Here is a 20,084-nt window from a genome sequence, read left to right as displayed (position 1 = left end):
ATTGTTATTTTCATGGCAATATAGTTATTTGCATAAGTTCAATAAGAATCTGTTCTCCTTATAACAGGACACAATTGGAAACATTGGTTATAGTACCAAGGCTGTGACTGGAACATCATATTTGTAATATAACCATACAGCTTTTGAGGAACCAAGATTGGACTTTATGGATTAAAGCCACATGTAAATATTGCCCTGGTACCTTATGTTCCAAGCAGCACTTACTGGATAAGTAAAGAATGTTACTTATCTGGCAGGTACAAGGAACCTCGAAATATTTTGGGGAAACCTTAAGAAGAGAGGAATTCACCCAAATCTGTAGGTATTGCAGGCGAAGTCTGATGACAAAATCCTTGGCTTGGCTTTCCTGGCCTCCAGAGGCCTTTGAAGTTCAATGTGAGATTCCTTATAAAAAGTTCCAGCAAAGCAGATTTAAAGGAGCCTATATGATCAATGGCTATTCCTGCTGTACTTATGTAAATAATTGGGCAAAATTTATTAGAACTAAACTTATATTGCAAACTAGTTAGTCTTAATTTGGCTATCTTTGATAAAAATGAGGGTGATTCTAGAGAGAAATTATTTCAATGGAAACTATAATATACATTTGTGGCTATTAGATCCTAGTTTTGTTAATTGTCTTTTGAGGTTTTTATTTTGTATCTGTTGACTGGACTGGATCCTGATTTCTTCTAGTCTCCTAAAATATCTGGCTACAGATCTCCAAACTAACATTTTTGATTTCTTTTTCCATCATTTTCATTTGGAATAATTGAAAACTGAACCTGCCCCTTTTCCTGAAGCCTTACAAACTGAAGCTGATGGAACTGATATAAGCCTGAGAGATTACCCGATGACATCATCAGAGACATTTTAAACTACAAAAGATGCTTTGACACTGACATCTAAAAATCTTAACTGGCTGTCCTCTGAACTCAGAAACCGATTTACAATTTGCTCCAACCATTAACCTTGTTTTTATTTTTGTTTCCATAGAAATGCTTCTTATTAAATACTTGATTGCTTACTTCCACAGTATGTAAGGCCTAACTTTGGGAGCCCACCTGCATCATCACCTTTTAAAATGAACTTAATTGAACTGATCTATTATCAGGACTAAGAAATGTGTTCAGTGAGATGGAACAATCTACCAACTCAGCTTCTGGACTATGAAATTTCTTTAAGTTTCAAAAGGACTGTGAAACTTTAAGTTTCAAAGGCGGGACTGTGGGAGATCAAAATTGGCCACCCTGAAATATATCTCTTTACCTTGATTATTTTCTCTGACAGACATTTGACCTCCCCCAAACTGCCTAAAGGAATTTAACTCTGGGTATAGACAGATTGGCAGGGTCCTCGCTAAGCCCATTCATAACAAAGTTCTGTTTACCAAATATTTACATTTGTAAAGGTATCTCCCTCTGTGTAGTGGGAAGGGGGGGATGACCTTATCTGTGAAAACTCTTATCAGGATGAAAGAAGAAGACTTAAATGTACATACTCTTGATTACTATAATTCCTGTCTCTCTGGCCACATTCTCTAGGTGGCCCTGCAAGGAGTTGCCAGACAAACATTTACATTTATAAGGGAAATCTCCATTTGTAAAGGTATCTCCCACTCTGGGGGGAAGGGGGGATGGCCTCTCTAGAAACTTATCAGGGTGGAGGATAAGGCCTTAAATCTACATACCCTTGATTACTGTGATTTCTGTCTCCCTCCCCACCACCAACAACGGCCTTTGTCTTTAGCTGAAGATGGTATTTAAGAGGAGAATCTCTGCTATTGTATTGAGAAACTCAGTTTCCCTGCTTTCTCCCATGTATACATGTTATTAAATTTGGTATTATTTTCTCCTGCTAACCTGTCTTTTAATTATTTGACCAGCCATAAGAACCTTAAAGGAAAGGGCAGAGGGGGATTCTCCCTCTTACCTGACACATGCGTAGACCAACGACTAGCAGGATAGATAATAACATGTTAACAGTAAAAGGATTATGGAGATTAAATTTTTTTTCTTTATGCATAGAAAATCACCCTGTTTTACAGAGAACATGTAATACTTCTGTAATCAGAAGAAAAAATCAGTAAGTATTTTTAACCGACTCACATAGTTTCTCAGAATGTTAATTTATTCTGGTAAATAGAAATAGGAATTTTAAATCATAATATTCAATGGTTATTCCTCTCAATATACCTATTTTCTGTTTCTTTCTTTCTCCCTACTACCAACTTATCTATTCCCACTACCAAGTTTCCACATTTGTCTATTTACTTTTTCATTCACTCACTCTAACTCATCCACAAAAACTTGCAGACTCTCATCTATCTACTCATTTTCACTAAATCAGCACACATCCATGTGTACATTTCTCTGGGTGTATTATTTACAATCTAATATCAATGTGCACACTTTAACCCTCTCTGACACATGTTCTCAAAGTATCATACCTAAAAACACATGTAAGGAAATAAGCAAACACACAAACATATAAACTTTAGTCAAGATACAAACATATAAACATCAGTCCACAAATTCATGCACTCCTTACAGACACAGAAACACATTGGTATACACTCAGACTCAAGAAGGGAAAGGTCTTTCTCTTTCATGTCTGTATCCTATCCATTCATCATTATCCATCCCTCTTCTAAGCTGCACATAGAACTGCATCTTTTGTTTTATTTCGAGAATAACAAAACCTCACAGTTCCTTGATATTTAGCATATAGTATGAGTTCAATAAATACTTCTTTATACTTTTGAAAGCACTCACATGACCTAGTGTAGAAATTCTAGGAGGGCAGAGCCCATATTTATTTTACTCATCTCTGTACCAAACCTTACAGTTTGTGGCTCTCAGGGGCACTCCATAAACAATGAATTAACGACTACATCACTGATTACTATTGATCCAAGTTTCCGTCATACAGTTAAGGCACGTACTGCGTTCCCCATTTTATAAATAAAGAAAACAAGGACGGTAGATGTTAGGTGGGGAGTCAAGCGCAGGCCAGAAAAAGGGCAATAGGGCCTGGGTCTCTCCATCCACAGGAGATGTGGTGGCCTCGCTGCCTGCAGACCTCAGAGGAATCCAAGTTTCGTGCTTCAAAGATTCCAAGAAAGGGCTAGTATAAATAAAAGTTACGTCTGGCGATGAGCTGATAAACTTTGCTTAGGTGCATATTTTAAAATAGATCATAGGGAGAGAATTAACCAGTGGGGAATTATCACAGAACTGCATATGAACGGTAAACGAAAATAACTGAAGCTTGAAGACAAGTTCTGATAGTTTCACAGAAGCAACCAATGAAACCCGACTCACGCCAGGCCTCCAAACCTACCAGAACAGAAACTTGAAAGCCACACCCTTGGGGCCAGGACGTCCTCCGCTTCTTCAGAGAGAACGTCTTACCTTTGGGACAAGGGTCTCACCAAGCTCCCCCTGCCCCGGGCCAGTATGTCGGGTTGGCGGGCAGGCCTCGCTTCCCGCCCCGAATCCCATTCATCCAGAGTACGCGGCCCCGCGCGCTGCGCAGGTGGGTAAAATGGCCCCCCGGCCCCAGGCCGGGTTCCTCTCCGCCCAGCCCCACCGCAGGGGCGGGAAAGGAAGACCCTGTTTCCCGTAAGTTAAAAACCCACAGGACGGTCCACACGCAGCGCCTCGGCACCGTTCCTGGCGCGGGGTCCCGGTCCGGGAGAGGGGAGTCCCAAAGAGCTGGCCGGCCGGGCGTAAGTTCGCCCGAGGCCACTGACCTGTCAGGCCCCACTGCTTTAAGTCCTGCTCCTGCACCCGCGCCCGCGGCGCCTCGGCTCGGCTCTTGGTCTGAAGAGCCAGCAAGAAGCCGGGCATGTCGCCCTCGCGGGTGGCGGCGCCCGCGCGCTCCATGGAGCCGGAAGAGGCTCCGCCTCCGCCGCCCCGCGCGCTTCCTTCCTGCCGCGCACGGCCCGACTCCCCGGGCGCAGCCGCCGCCAGAGGGCGCGCCCTGCACGGAGTTCTGCGTGCGAGCGACGCTCTGAGTTACCCTTCAGGCACGTGCGGGATTTCTGGCGGTCAGCCGCACGTAGGGTCGATTGAGTCTCACTCCCTGTGTTTCTGGTTGTGCTTATGCCCGCTCTAGAGGACTGATGGCCTGAAATCTGGTCAGGGGGTCGGCCTGTGCTAGTCATTCACTTATTTAATCAGCATTGACTGTCACGTGCCGGGTAGTCTGCTGGGCTCTGGGGTTATAAAATTCGATAAGACATCGTCCCTGCCCTCCAGAGATTCACAGCAAGATTGCAAAGGACAGCGTGCTCAGTTCAGTTTACACTGGTAATAAATTCGTTTAGGCCCTGAAATCCTCTTACTTCCTGCTGGTTGCAGGCCAAAATAAGGAACCTCTGAATGGTAGTAAATTAAAATCACGAAAGGTGTCGTTTCCGCAATGGGTTTCTCAAGTGAATGAAGGGGAGCAAATTGAAGCAGTGTGTTAGATTGGGGTCACCGTGACTCAACATCAGCTTTGAGTGGATTTATGATGCAGCAATTTATGATTAGTAGTGTACTGCTAATAAAAATATAATAACACCCAAATAACTGCTTTTGTTGATGCATTACAAGTGCTGCCCTAATGGCTTTACAAGTATTTGTTTTCTCATTTAACTCTCACAGTTGTAACCCTATAAATAGGTACTATAATTGTCCCCACATTACAGATGAGGGAACTGCAACTCGGTAATTGGCAAAGCTGCAACAGGCATCATATTCTCCTCTGGGTAACAGTCATCAGAATACTATTCTCATTTAGGTTAATCTTGGTGCTTCCATCTTCAGTAACCGCAGATTAAAGTTGCATTTCTCCCCATCCTTACCTACCATTAAAAAAAGGGAGAAATTAGTTGTGAGCTACAAAAGAGATTGACTTCAGGTTGGTTTATTCATAAAACTCCAAGCACTGTTTTGTGAAGCTAATTCTGTGTCCTGAGTCCTTCTGTAAATACTGACTGAGCACCTACCATGTGCCAAGCACTCTTTTAGCACTGGAGACAGAGGCCACTAGTCTCATCGATAGGACGTTTAAGTAAGTTAAATTTATATTAAGCTTATATTTTAAGTTAAGCTTATATTTTAAAAGGAGGAGACAGGAAATTAGCAAATAAAAATCAGGTAGTGGTCAATGTTAAGCTGAAAGAGAATTAGAGTTACATAATGGGGCTGCATTGATCTCCTACTTGGGTGTTTTCTCAGAAACTTAAGATAGATTTGTATCCTTTGCTGGCTTCTCTGGAGGAGCTTCTGTCCTTTGTGGCTGCTTGTGAGTGGTTTTTGCATCCTGGTCTCTGTGTTTGACTTATTTCTTCCCCTTTGGGCTCAGTGGGTAGACATTCATTAAAGCAGCAATACCAACCACCTGCCACTCAAAAGGCTGTTTTTTATTTTTAACATAAAATATATTTGTTTTGGCACAATACTAGAGATAGGGTCCTAGCTATAAGCTAAATGTTCTGTAGGTATATTGATTCTGGTATCTAAAATACAGCTAAGAAGGGTAGCTGAGAGACTTCAAATCAGCTAGTGAGATGATGCCTATAAAAGCTTTACTCTGGATGCTGCATGAAACGAGTCTGTAGAAGTGGGCAGGGTGTAAGCAGGGAGACCAGTTAGGAGACTATTGCAGCAATCTGGGCAAGAGACAATAGTTGTTGGGCCAGTATGGTGGCAGTGGAGTGGTGAGTAGTGGTCAGATACTGGATATATTGAAAAGGTAGAGCCTATAAGATACACTGACTGAGCATCTGAGAAAAATAGAGGAATAAAGGATGTTTGCAGGGATTTGGCTGGAGCAAATGATAGAAGGGAGTTTACACTTATGGAGGGGGGAAAGACTGACAATGAGGTTTGAGGAACATCAAGAATTCATTTTTGGACGGAGTAGCATGAAATGGTTATTAGATATTCAAGTACAGGTTTTGAATAGATAATCAGATTAGTCTGGAGTTCAGGGGAGAGGTTGGAACTGAATATGAAAATATGGAAGTCATCATTTTAGGATGGACCTTAAGCTTTGGTACTAGATGGGTCTCCCTAGAGGATGACTGGAACTATATAAGAGACTAAGCTTTGGACAACTAATATTTAGAAGTTGAGAAGATGAGGAGGAATGAGTAGAAGAGGTTAAGAAGAGCAGCCTGAGATAGTATGAGAACTGAGAGCATGGTGTCCCTGAAGCCAAATGAAGAGGAGTTTCAAGAAGAAGGGAGGGGCCGGCCCTGTGACTTAGCGGTTAAGTGCGCGCTCAGCTACTGGCGGCCCCCGGGGGCGGACCCTGGGCGCGCACCGAGGCACCGCTTCTCTGGCCATGCTGAGGCCGCGTCCCACATACAGCAACTGGAAGGATGTGCAGCTATGACATACAACTATCTACTGGGGCTTTAGGGGGAAAAAAAAAAGGAGGAGGATTGGCAATAGATGTTATCTCAGAGGCGTTCTTCCTCAGTAAAAAGAGGAGGATTAGCATGGATGTTAGCTCAGGGCTGATCTTCCTCAAAAAAAAAAAAAAAAAGAAGAAGAAGAAGAAGGGAGTGATTGTGTCAAATGCAGCTGAGAGGTGGAGTAAAGATAAGAGAGAGAAATAACTGCTGGATTGGGCTATATACTGGTCACTGATGACCTTGACAAGAATGATTTCTGTATATTGTGGAGTCAAAAGCCTGATTGGAGTGGGTTTTAAAAAGAATAGGAGGAAAGAAAGTGGAGACAAAATGTCTCACACCTCTCTCAAAGAGTTTTGCTGTAAAATGGAGCAGAAAACTGGGAACAGTAACTGAAAGGGGTTATGGGTCAAGGGGAGGGTTGTTTGTTTTTAAATGGGTGATATTAGAGCATGTTGAATGCTGATGGGAACAACCCAGTGGACAGAAAAACCAATGCTGCCGGAGTGATGTCCTAGAGTGAAAGGAGGGGGGACCCAACGCACAAGGAGGCGGGTTGGCCTAGATAGGAGCATAGACAGTTCATGCACTGGAACAGGCAGAGGCACAGTATATGGACAGATCTGGTGTGAAAGCCTGTGGAAGAGCTCTTCTGATTGTTTCTGTTGTTTAAGCGAAATAAGAAACAAGGTCATCAGATGAGCTTAAGGAGGAAGAAAGGGGTTTTGGAGGTTTGAAGAGGGAAAGGTGTGAAATAGTCATATGGGGAAGTAGAAAGTGAATTGACTAAAGAAATGTGGTAGCATTGCCAAGCAGCAGCGAGGGACACTTGAGGTTTATGGTCATGAGCCCAGTCAGCATGGTGTGTGTTGGGTGCAGGTGGGGAAAAGTTAGAGAATTGGATTTTACCAGGGTAGCATTTTTGCCAGATGAGTACAACGGAGAGTGATTATACTGGCCATATCCCCAGTGTCTAGAATAGAAGTGAACAAGGCAGAAAAGGTCCCAGCACTTATGGAGCTTAGATTCTAGTGATGCAGACAGATGAAAAGGGGGAGAGGGATAATAAGTTATCAGGTAGTATTAGTGCTAAGATAGTAAAACAGAAAGAGTAGGGCTGGGGAGCAGCTCTGGATAGGATAGGCTGAAGAGCATGTCACTAAGAAGATGGCATTTGAACCAAGATCTGAATGATGGGAAGCCAGCTATGTGAAATCAGGAAGAAGAGTATTTAAGGCAGATAGACCACAAGGGCAAAGACATTGGGCAGGGTTATCAATGGAGCAGCAGATTTTTTAAATTGGTGAGGGTACACTTGAAGGGACTTGGTCATTGGTTGGATATAGGGCTGAAGGAGGGAGAAATGTCAAGATTGACTCCCAGGGGCTTCTGCCTTGGATAACTGGGTGGATATTGATGCCACCCCTGAGACAGAATATAGGAGATAAAAGCTGATTTGAGGAAGGGAAGATAATGATTTCACTTTTAGGATACGTTAAATTTGTACCTAGAACAGTGCCTGGCACATAGTATGCACTCAATAAGTAATATTGAATGTTTGAATGAGGTGCCTATAGAACAATTCTAAAATCCAGGACTTATAATTGTTATTACCTTGAGGTACAGAGAGGACATTTCACCAAGAGGCAAACTAAGGCACAGAAAGCTTAGGCAACTCGTCTGTTTTCTGGTGAGTCAATGTTAACTGCCAGAATAAAGTCTAACCCCAACTCCTTTTTCAATCATTGCTCAGGTTATATAATCATGGGGTTCACATTAATTCTTTTTTATTATTCCACAGAGAGAGTATACCTTCAGCAACAGCAACTTAATGGGATTAATGGTGACCAAATCATGCCCGTGATGAGCTTTAGAATCTGTCAACCCTGGCAAAACAAGCATGATCAAGTACAGGTTAGCAAACAAGTTGTGTTTGTTGTCCATTATATCCCTGTTGGGTAACAACAGGACACGAGTTGGCAGCATCTAGTGAGTCAGATATGGAGCTTGAGTAACAGCTGTGACCATGGGTGACAATTTGTACAGACTTCTTGAATACATAGACTTAGACCTCTGGACTCAGGTTAGGATTAGATTAAGTGGAAAAATCATTCTACTGGGATGAAAGAGACCTGACTTTTCCTTCTCCTAAGAAAGGAAAAACTGTATTTTCACTTTTGATGTAATTATACATCTTTGGCATCAAATAGCACATAATAAATTTAAAACCCAGAAATTCAGGGGAAATATACTAAAGAGAGCGCACATTTAAGTATATCAACAAAGTAAATCTGCTTTATAGGACTTTTGCCCAGTCACTTCAGAAAACTGCCCTTCCTCTTTAATACCAAAGGTAAGGGCATAACACTGGGATGTAATCAAATAAATCTTTGAGGACAAAGTCTAGAGATTGTAAACCGGCAGCTCTGCACCAAAATCCGCCCACAGGTTTTCTGTTTGACAGGGTTGCATTTGTTTTCCTTTTTAATTGAATGCCTTTTGACTGTCATGCCTTGTCATCAAATTAGTCACAGGCAATCTCATTCTTTCTGTTCTCTACCCAGTAGTATAATGTTTATGCAGTCCACCTAGCTATTCCCACAAAACTTTTGAATTTGCCAACTCTGGAATTTAACTTTTGTGACATAGTTCCATAGAAGGACTAGGACATCTCACTAATAAACCCATGAAGCCAAAATATTTCTCGTGATTCAGCCTACACTGAAGTATTTTTAGATAATGTGATCTTGCTACCAGAGGCTACAATTCTAACAATTCTCTTCTACTCTCGTTGACAAGAGCCCAAAGCCATCTTATGCCCCAACTCCACAAAGCCTGGGTCATAAGTTTGAAAAATGAGCACATTTGTTGACCACATATCTGTATTCTTGAGGCACTGTTGTAACTTTGATGCAAGGAAGTTCTCCTACCTCCATCCCCCAGGAGTGCTCAAAATTGTCATGCACAATTAATCTTCGTAATCAAAGAGTTTTAACAATCAGAGAGTGCTTCTGGAAGGCCTCTGATACATAATAATTTATAATGAGGATAATAATAGCTACCCTATAATGATGTGAAAATTAAATGAAATAATTTTTTTTACAAGGAACTAAACACAAATTTGAATGTCCAGGGTATTGTGAAAAACTTAAGTTGGAAATGAGCCTGATGATCACCCAAGTATCTACATCTCACTAGTGGAGACACAAGAAATTGGGAGTTATCCCTCATTGTTGAGGTCCCATCATAACCTCATCTGCTTGGGAAATCCACAAGCAAATATTCCCTAGTGTTTTTCTTATATGTATGGCCCATAGATACAAGTTCTGAAGGTAAACAGAAAACACACACACACACACACACAGTGTGGGATATCTACTCAATGGTGGGGTCGTGGATAGCCAGCTTTGGTAGATTGTATTACTGTTCCCAACTATTCACTTTCTCGCCTATAAGATGATGGTGCATCCATGCTCTTAGCCATGTGGCTTCAGTGCCTCCCGACAGGCAGAGTCCATATGATTTGCTTTAGCCAATGGAATGCAAGTAGATGTGATATACTCCAGTATATGAGCTAAAGCTATAAATGTGCTTGCTTAGACTGTTCCTACACTTTGCCATGAGAACTATACAAACCAAATAGGGGCTGTGCTGGTTCAAATCTTTCCATGTCAGTATAAATTCATCTTATTAAAAATAAATTTTTAAAATATATTTATATTATAAAATATATATATTAATCCATAGTATGAAATCCCATAATAGAGTTCTTTTCCATCTTGATGAATATTTATGAAGTTATTTAACATTTTTCACTATTAATGCCAGCTAATACTTGTCGAACTCTATGTGCCAGGCCATGTGCAGAGCACTTTACATGTATTATCTTCTTTGTTCCTCACAACTACCTTATGGGGTAGGTAATATCCTATTCCTCATTTTACAGATGAGAAAACTGAGACAAAAAATGTTAACTTGCTTAAGGTCAGAAAACTAGTTAGTGACGGAGTCCACATAATCTGGCTCTAGCACCAAAGCTATACCCAAACAATGCTGCAGTAAACATTTTTGTCTATACACATGTGCAACTATTTCTGTAGGAAATCCTGCAAAGTAATTGGTGGATCAAAGGAATTTAAAATTTCGATAAAATTGTTCCACATGAAGGCTTAATCAATTTATCTTCCACCTACTGTGGATGAGCATGCCCATTTCCAACCCCTCTCCAGTTCTGAATATGACCAATCTTTTTATTTTGTTTTGTTTTCCAATCTGAAGAGGAAAACAGATATCTCATTGCCTAAAATTTCTTTGGTTACACATCCTGTTGAAGATCATTTCATAGACTAATTGGCCATTTTTAATTTCTTCTTTTTTGAATGGCCTGTTCATATTCTTTGCTTATTTTTCTATTGTATTCTTTGTCTTTTTCTTATAGTTGTGTGGAAGCTCTTCATACATTTTGAATTTTAATCTTTTGTTGAATATGTTGCAAATATGTTCTCCTGCTTATAGCCTTTCTTTATTCCTTGTTTAGTATTATTTATGTACAGAAGTTTTGAGTTTCCATGAGTAAAACTTTCCCTTCACTGTTCTTAGATTTTGTCTTAGAAATGCCTTCTTTTTCGCCCAGATTATATAAATATATTCCTATGTTTTCTCCTAGTATTTATCTAGTTTCATTTTTTACATTTATCTCTGGAATTTGTTTTTCTGTACAATGCAAAGTCAGGACCTGACTTTTTTTCCTTAAATAAATAAGAAAACATCATTTATTGATAATTCATCCTTTCTTCAAATGATTTGAAGTAGCATCTTTATTGCAAACTAAATTCCTTTATATACATGAAACTATCTTTTTTCACAAAAATACTATACTGTTTCAATCATTATAATGTGACGATTTGTTTTGAATTATTTCTTTTCAATTTTTGTCTTCCTTTTAATTTTTTAATACTCTTTCTTTTTTTTTTTTTTTTGTGAGGAAGATCAGCCCTGAGCTAACATCCATGCCAATCCTCCTCTTTTTGCTGAGGAAGACTGGCCCTGAGCTAACATCTGTGCCGATCTTTCTCCACTTTATGTGGGACGCTGCCACAGCATGGCCTGACAAGCGGTGCGTCCGGTGCGTGCCCAGGATCCTAACCCGGGCCGCCAGCAGCAGAGCGCGTGCACCACTATGCCATGGGGCCGGCGCCTAATACATTTTCTTTTCCAGTATTCAAATTAATTTGAGAATCAACTTGTCAAGGTCCATAAAAAATTCAACTGGAATTTTGATTGGATTGCTTTGACATTATCAATGAATGTTGGGAGACTGGGAAACTTAATAATCTCTCCAATGCTAAGATTCCCTATCTGGGAACAAGATATTTATTCAAGTCATATTTTATGTCTTTCAGTCAGGTTTTATTGTTTTCTTCATATAGGTCTTGCACATTACTTTTTTGTTTATTCTTAGGAAATGTTTAGGTTTCCTTTGGTTAATGGACTCCTTTATTCTGTTACTTTTTCTAATTGGTATATAGAAAAGACATTGATTTGTGTATGTTCTTATATTCTGCTTCTTTATTGAACTCTCTTTTTAGTAGAAAGTTATTCAGTTGATTCTTTTGGATTTTTTAAAAATTTCCACTTATAAAAAAATATTACTGCATGTTACTGTGATCTACAGTCTATGGTTTAAAAAGGTAAAATAAATATGTTTTCAGAGTGAGAATGAGTCAGTTATGCCTAACAGAACCATTAAAAGATGCTGGTGTATATGGGGCCAGAGAGGATAAATAGCAACCATCTTATTTTATGGCACTACTAGCCATAGAATTGTAGGCTATGTGGACCTTCAGTTTGACCCAAGATGATGAGTCCAACCTCTAATATATCTCAACTTATTATTTTTAAATTTACACACAGCAAATTCCTTTTTCTTTTTTTTTTTCTTTTTTGGTTTACTGTTCGATGAGCTTTAATATACTTAGATTCTTATAATCACCATCACAAATAGGATAGAGAACAATTCCAACACTCTTTAATCAGTCTCGCAACCCATCCCTAACTCCTAGAAACCATTGATCTGTTCACCATCATTATAGTTTTATCTTTTCCAGAATGTCACATAAATGGAAATATACAGTATATAACATTTTGAGACTGGCTTCTTTCACTTAGCATAATGCATTTCAGATTCATCCATGTTGTTTTTGTATTAATAGTTCACTCCTTTTTATTCCTGAGTGGCATTCTAGTGGATGGATACATGAAAGTTGTTTATCCATTCATCTGTTGAAGGATATTTGGGTTGTTTTCAGTTTTTGGTGGTTATGAATAATACTACTATGAACCTTTGTGTACAAGTTTTTGTGTAGACATATGTGCTGATTTCCCTAGACTTAATATATACAAATAGGATTGCTCGGTCACATGGTAGGTGTTTGTTTAACTTTATAAAAAAACTACCAAACTGTTTTCCAGAGCAACTGTTCCATTTTGCATTTTCACCAGCAACATATGAGAGTTTCAGTTGCTCTAGATTCTTACCAGAACTGGGTATTGTCAGTATTTTTTATTTTAGCCATTCTAATAGGTGTGTAATAGTTTCTCATTTGGTTTTAATTTTCATTTCTCTAATGACTGAGTACATTAGTCATGTGGCTTTTGTCATCCAAATATCTTCTTTGGTGAAGTGTCTGTTCAAATCTTTTTCCCACATTTTAAAAATTGGGTGTTTTTCTTTTCAAGTTTTAAGAGTTCTTTATATATTCTAGGTACAAGTTCTTTGTCAGATACATGATTAGTAAACTTTTCTTTGTCCATGGCTTTTCTTTTCATTCTCTTAACAACGCCTTTTGAGGAGCAGAAGTTTTAAATTTTGACAAAGTCTAATTTATCAATTTGTTCTTTTATGGATCATGCTTTTGGTTTTATATTCAAGAAATCTTTGCCCTACCCAAGGTCATGAAGATTTTCTCCCATATTTACTTCTAAGACTTTTATAGTTTTACATTTTATACTTAGGTCTATTATCCATTTTGAATTAATTTTTTATATGGTATGAGATGTAGGTCAAGGTTCATTTTTTTGCACATGGATGTCTAATTTTCCAAGATTTGTTGAAAAGACTGTCCTTTCTCCATTGAATTGCCTTTGTATCTTTATTAATAATCAATTGACTGAATTTATGAAGGTCTATGTCTGGACTCTATTCTATTCCACTGATCTATGTGTCTGTCCTTTCACCAATACCACACTGTCTTCTTTACTGTAGCTTATTACACGTCTTAAAAATGTATATTGTGAGTCCTTCAACGTTGTTCTTGTTTTTCAAAATTGTTTTGGCTACTTTAGTTTCTTTGCATTTCCATACGAATTTTAGAATTAGCTTGTCTATATCTGCAAGGAATTCTGCTTGGATTTTCATTGGGATTGTATTAAATCTTTATCTCAACTTACAGAGAATTGACATCTTAACTATATTGAATTTTCCAATCCATGAAAAGAGTATGTCTCACCATGTATTTAGGTCTTCTTAGGTTTCTTTCATCAGCATTTTTTAATTTTCAAAATACGGATCTTACATATCCTATTGTGATTATACTTAGTGTTTCATTTCTGAAGAGCTATTATAAGTGGTACTGTTTTTAACTTTTGGATTCCAATTGTTTATTGCTAGTGTGTAGAAATGCAAGATGATTTTTGTATGTTGACCTTGTATACTGTGACCTTGCTAAATCACTTATTAGTTCCAGTAGCTTTTTGTGTAGGTTCCTTGGAATCCTCTATATGGACAAATGTGTTCTCTGCCAATAGGGATAGTTTTATTTCTTCCTTTCCAATCTGAATACCTCTTATTTCTTTATCTTATCTTATTACACTGTCCAGGACTTCCAGTACATTTATAATCAAACTGGAATTAAATTTTATGTGGGATATTAAGAATCAAGTTTAGTGGTTTTTTTCCACCTAGCACCATTTATTAAAAAGCTATTTCTCCCACTGCTTTGCAGTGACAACGTCATCATAAATCAAATATTGTTATGTACCTGGACCAATTTCTGGGTTCTCTATAGTGTCCTATTCATCTATTTGACTATTCTTACACCAATACAACACAATTCTAGCTTAGTATAACAAGTTTTTCACCTTGCTTTTTTTTTATGAAGAGAAATTTATTAAAAACTTTTTTTTAATTCCATTAAAAAAAATTTTTTTAGAGCAGTTTTAGGTTCACAGCTACACTGAGAGGAAGGTACAGAGATTTCTCATATACTCCCAGCCCCTACATATGCATAGCCTCCCCCATTATCAACATCCTCCACCAGAGTGGTACATTTGTTATAATCACGGAACCTACATTGACACATCATTATCACCAAAGTCCATAATTTACATTAGGGCTCACTCTCAGTGTTGTACATTCCATGGGCTTGAACAAATGTATAATGACATGTATCCATCATTATAGTATCATATTGAGTATTGTCACTACCCTGAGAATCTTCTGCGCTCCACCTATTCATCCTCTTCCCCTCTAATCCCTGGCAACCACTGACCATAATACTGTCTCCATAGTTCTGCCTTTTCCAGAATATAGCTGAGTTAGTCAGGGTTCTCCAGAGAAACAGAACTAATGCAATATATATATATAGATATATAGAAAGAGATTTATTATGAGGGATTAGCTCACTGATTACGCAAGCTGAGAAATCCAATGATCTGCCATCTGCCAGCTGGAGGCACAGGAAAGCCAGTCATGTAGTTCCAATCCAAATTTGAAAGACTGAGAAATGCTTTAGGGAAGCCAATGGTTTAGGTCTCCGTCCAAGTCCAAAGGCACAAGAACCAGGAGTGGGCATGTTGGAGGGCAAGAGAAGATGGATGTCTTCTGAAGTAGAAGCTGAAGTAGAGAACAAATTCACCCTTTTTGTTCTATACATGCCCTCAATGGATTTGATAATGCCCCCCCACATTGGTGAGGGTGATCTTCTTTACTCAGTCTATAAATTCAAATGCTAATCTCTTCTGGAAACACCCTTACAGACACACTCAGAAATAATGTTTTACCAGCTACCTGAGCATTCCATAGCCCAGTCAAGTTGACACATAAAATTAACCATCACAGCAGCCTTTTCATTTTATTTTCTTTCACTTAGTAATATGCATTTAAGTTTTCTCCATGTCTTTTCATGGCTTGGTAGCTCATTTCTTCTTAACACTGAATAATATTCCACTGTCCACATGTACCACAGTTTATTTGCCCATTTGCCTACTGAAAGACATCTTGGTTGCCTTCAAATGTGGGCAATTATGAATAACGCTGCTATAAACCTCTCTGTCCACAAAAGACTTCAACTAGCCAAAACAATCTTGAGAAAAAACAACAAAGCTGGAGGCATTATACTTCCAGATTTCAAACTACATGACAAAGTTATAGTAATCAAAACTCTAATGCACCGGCATAAAAACAGACACATAGACCAATGGAACAGAATAGAGAGCCCAGAAATAAACCCACACATATACATATAGTCAACTAATCTTTGACAAGGGTGCCAAGAACACAAAATGGGAAAAGGATAGTCTCTTCAATGAATGGTGTTGGGAAAACTGTACATCCACATGCAAAAGAATGAAATTGGGGCCGGCCCGTGGCTTAGCGGTTAAGTGGGCGCGCTCTGCTGCTGGCGGCTCGGGTTCGGATCCTGGGCGCGCACCGACGCACCACTTCTCCGGCCATGCTGAGGCCACGTCCCATGTACAGCAACTAGAAGGATGTGAAACTATGATGTACAACTATCTACTGGGGCTTTGGGGGAAAATAAATAAATAAAATTAAAAAAAAAAAAAGAATGAAATTAGACCCCTGTCTTATATCGGTCACAAAAACTAACTCGAGATAGATTAAAGACTGAAATCTAAGACCTGAAACCATAAAACTCTTACAAGAAAGCATAGAGAGACGCTCCTTGACATGGATCTCGGCAATGATTTTTTTGGATGACACCAAATGCAAAAGCAACAAAAGCAAAAATAAACAAGTGGGACTTCATCAAACTAAAAAGCTTCTGCAAAGCAAACAATCAAAAAGATGAAATGGAAACCTATGCAATGGGAGAAAATATTTGCAAACTATATATCTGATAATGGGTTAATATCTAAAATGCATTAGTAACTCATGCAACTCAATAGCAAGAAAACAAATAATCCAATTAAAAAATGGGCAAAGAACCTGAATAGAATTTTTCCAAAGAAGATATACAAATGGCCAACAGGTACATGAAAAGATGCTCAACATCTATATCACCAGGAAAATGCAAATCAAAACCACAATGAGATATCACCTCACACCTGTTAGAATGGCTATTATCAAAAGATGAGAGATAAATGTTGGCAAGGGTGTGGAAGAAAGGGAACTCTTGTACATTGTTGGTGGGGATGTAAATTCGTACAACCATTATGGAAAATGAAATCAAAAATAGAACTATGATATCATCCAGAAATCCCACTTGTGGGTATATATCTGAAGGAAGCGAAATCAGGATCTCAAAGAGATATCTGTACTCCCATGTTCATTGCAGCATTATTCACCAATAGTCAAGACATGGAAACAACCTGAGTGTCTTTCAACAGATAGGTAAATGAACTGTGGTATATATACATACAATATAATATTATTCAGCCATAAAAAAGAAGGAAATCCTGTCATTTGTGACAACATGGATGAACCTAGAAGGCATTATGCTAAGTGAAATAAGTCAGGGAAAGACAAATACTGTATGATATTATTTATATGTGGAATATTAAAAAAAAAAAGTTGAACACACAGAAGCAGAGAGTAGAATGGTGGTTACCAGGTTCTAGAAGGTGTAGGAAATGAGGAGATGTTGGTCAAAGGATATAAGCTTTTAATTATAAAATGAATAAGTTCCAAGGATCTAATGTACAGCATGGTGAATATAGTTAATAATACTGTATTGGATACTTGAAATTTGCTAAGGGAGTAAATCTTAAGCGTTCTCATCACACAGACACGCACACACAAAAGTTAACTATATGAAGTGACAGGTGTGTTAACTTGATTGTGGTAATGATTTCATAATACGTACATATAGAAAATCATTATGCTGTGCACTTTAAATATATATAGTTTTGTTTGTTAATTATACGTCAGTTAAGATGGGAAGAAAAAAATCCATGTGCAGTTTTTGTGTGGACATTCATTTTCAACTACTTTGGGTAAATACCAAGAATCATGATTGCTGGATGTATGGTAAGAGTGTGTATAGTGTAAGAAACTGCCAACTGTTTTCCAAAGTGGCTGTACCATTTTGCCTTCCCATCAGCAATGAATGAGAGTTCCTGTTGCTCCACAGTCTCACCAGCATTTGGTGTCATCAGTGTTCTGGATTTTGACCCTTCTAATAGGTATGTAGTGTTATTTCATTGTCATTTTAATTTGCATTTATCTGATGACAAATGTGGAATATCTTGTCATATGCTTATTTGCCATCTGTATATCTTCTTTGGTGAGCCTTGTTCTTTTTCAGGTGTCTTGGCTAAGATTTTAAAATCAGCTTCACACACATGCACAAACACACACACACACACACACTCCTACATGTTGAGATTTTGATTGGCATTGCATTGAATCTGAAGACTAAATTGCAGTCAAGTGACATCTTTACAATATTGACTCTTATAACTCATAAATTTGGTATCTCACTCCATTAATTTAGGTCTCTTTAATTTCTTACAATATTTTTTCCTCCACTTTCTGCATAGAGGACTTGTACATCTTTTGTTAGATTTATTCTCAGGAATTTGATAGTTTGGTGTGATGTAAATGGTATTTTTAAAATTTTCATTTCAAACTCTTTTTAAAAAACTATATGCTGTTTAAAATAATACTATCAATGTATTAGAGGGTTTATAATATGTTGAAGTAAAATGTATGACAATAATAACACAAAATTCAGGGGAAATAAAATTATAATTATACTGTTGTAAGGCTCTTACATTGTTTATGGAGCAGTTAAATACTAATTCAAGATAGATAGTAATAAATTAAGGATGCATACTGTAATCATTAGGATAACCACTAAAAATACAAGAAATATATCTAAAAGGACAATAAAAGAGGAAAAATGGAGAACTAAAACATACTTGATTAATCTGAAAGAAAGCAAGAAAGGAGGAACAAAGAAACAAGAACAGATGGAACAAATTTGAAAATATGGTGTACTTAAAGCTAACCAGATCAGTAATCACAATAAATTTAAATGGACTAATCAGTCTTTAAAAGAAAAAGATTGTCAGACTATTTTTAAAAAAGACCCAACAGTGGGGCCAGCCCAGTGGCATAGTGGTTAAGTTTGCGCCATCTGCTTCAGTGGCCTGGGTTTGCAGTTCGGATCCCGGGCGCAGATCTATACACTACTCATTGAGCCATGCTGTGGCGGCAAAAAGAGGAAGATTGGCAACAGGGCCAATATTCCTCACCAAAAAAAAAAAGAGAGAGACCCAACAATACCCTGCCTACAAGAGACACACTTTAAATATAAGTAATTGATTTAAATATAAGTAATAGGAAGTAAAACAATGGGAAAAGATATTCCGTGCAAACAGTAACCATAAGAAAAATGATGTGTCTATATTAATAACTGTCAAAGTAAATTTAAGGAAGAATAGAGAAAAAATAAGGAAATTCATAATAATTAGAAGATCAATTCCATGGGAGGAAGACATAATCCTAAATGTGTATGCACCCAATTATATAACCTCAAAATTTATGATGTAAACAATTGATAGAATTTTATGAGAAAGAGAAATCTAGAGTGATAGTTGGAGATTTTAACATACCTTCTTGGTAATCAATAGAACAGGCAGAAAAACATTAGTAAGGATATAAAACATTTGAGCAGCAATACCAAGCAACTTAACCTAATTGACACCTGTAGAACACTATACTCAACAGCTGCAGGTTACACAGCCTTTTGAAGTGCATATGGAATGTTGAACAAAATATATCATATGCTGAGCCATAAAATTAGTAATCAATTTCAAAGGATTAAATCATACAAAATATGTTCTCTAACCACAACAAAATTAAACTAGCAATCAGTAATAATAAGATATCTAGAAAATACCAAATTATTTGGAAATTAAGTAACTTACTTCTAAATAACCCATTCATCAAACATGAAATTACAATAGAAATTAGAAAATATTGTGGAAGTAACAGTAATGAAAATTCAACATATCAAAATTTGTGGGATGCAGCTATAGTAGTTCTCAGATGAAAATTTGATGAATTAATTATCTATCTAAACTAGCTAGAAAAAAAAGAAGGTAAAAAGAAGGGAATAATAAACATAAAATCAGAAGTTAATAAAATATAAAATGGAGAAAGTCAATGACGACAAAAGATGGTTCTTTGAAAAGATTAGTAAAATTGACAAAATTGATCAAGGGGAAAAAAGAGTGAGAGAGAAAACAGAAATACCTAATATCAGGAATGAGAGAGGCAGCATCGCTATAGATGCTACACAGATTAAAAGAATAACATGAAGATGTCATGAATAAATTTATGCCAATAAATTTGATGACTTGGATGAAATGAGCAACTTTCTAGAAAAACACAACTTACAGAACTGGCAAAAAATGAGAAAAATATTTT

General features: G+C 37.8%; 2 protein-coding genes across 4 annotated transcripts in view; one reads left to right on the top strand and one right to left on the bottom strand.

Moving 5' to 3' along the window:
• Window positions 1-3,890, bottom strand: part of CHD1L (chromodomain helicase DNA binding protein 1 like) — a 68,374-nt gene extending 64,484 nt beyond the window's left edge. For 2 of the 3 annotated variants that reach the window (XR_009219785.1, XM_058538956.1), the window contains exon 1: window positions 3,755-3,890. Coding sequence is in view for 1 of the 3 variants with exons in the window: in XM_058538956.1 (XP_058394939.1) it covers window positions 3,755-3,887 (133 nt within the window). In the remaining 2 variants the exon portion in view is untranslated. Of the gene's footprint in view, window positions 1-3,342; window positions 3,608-3,754 lie in introns of those variants that run through there. The other variant, XM_058538957.1, reaches the window with a different exon arrangement.
• FMO5 (flavin containing dimethylaniline monoxygenase 5) overlaps window positions 3,425-20,084 on the top strand; it is a 56,665-nt gene continuing 40,005 nt past the window's right edge. Inside the window, exon 1 of the mRNA XM_058538958.1 lies at window positions 3,425-3,537. The gene's annotated coding sequence lies outside the window, so the exon portion shown is untranslated. The remainder of the gene's footprint in view (window positions 3,538-20,084) is intronic.

Source organism: Diceros bicornis, chromosome 4 (assembly GCF_020826845.1).
Source record: "Diceros bicornis minor isolate mBicDic1 chromosome 4, mDicBic1.mat.cur, whole genome shotgun sequence".
NCBI lineage: Eukaryota > Metazoa > Chordata > Mammalia > Perissodactyla > Rhinocerotidae > Diceros > Diceros bicornis.
Note: the sequence above shows the minus strand (reverse complement) of the source record. Positions and strands in the feature narration are given on the sequence as shown.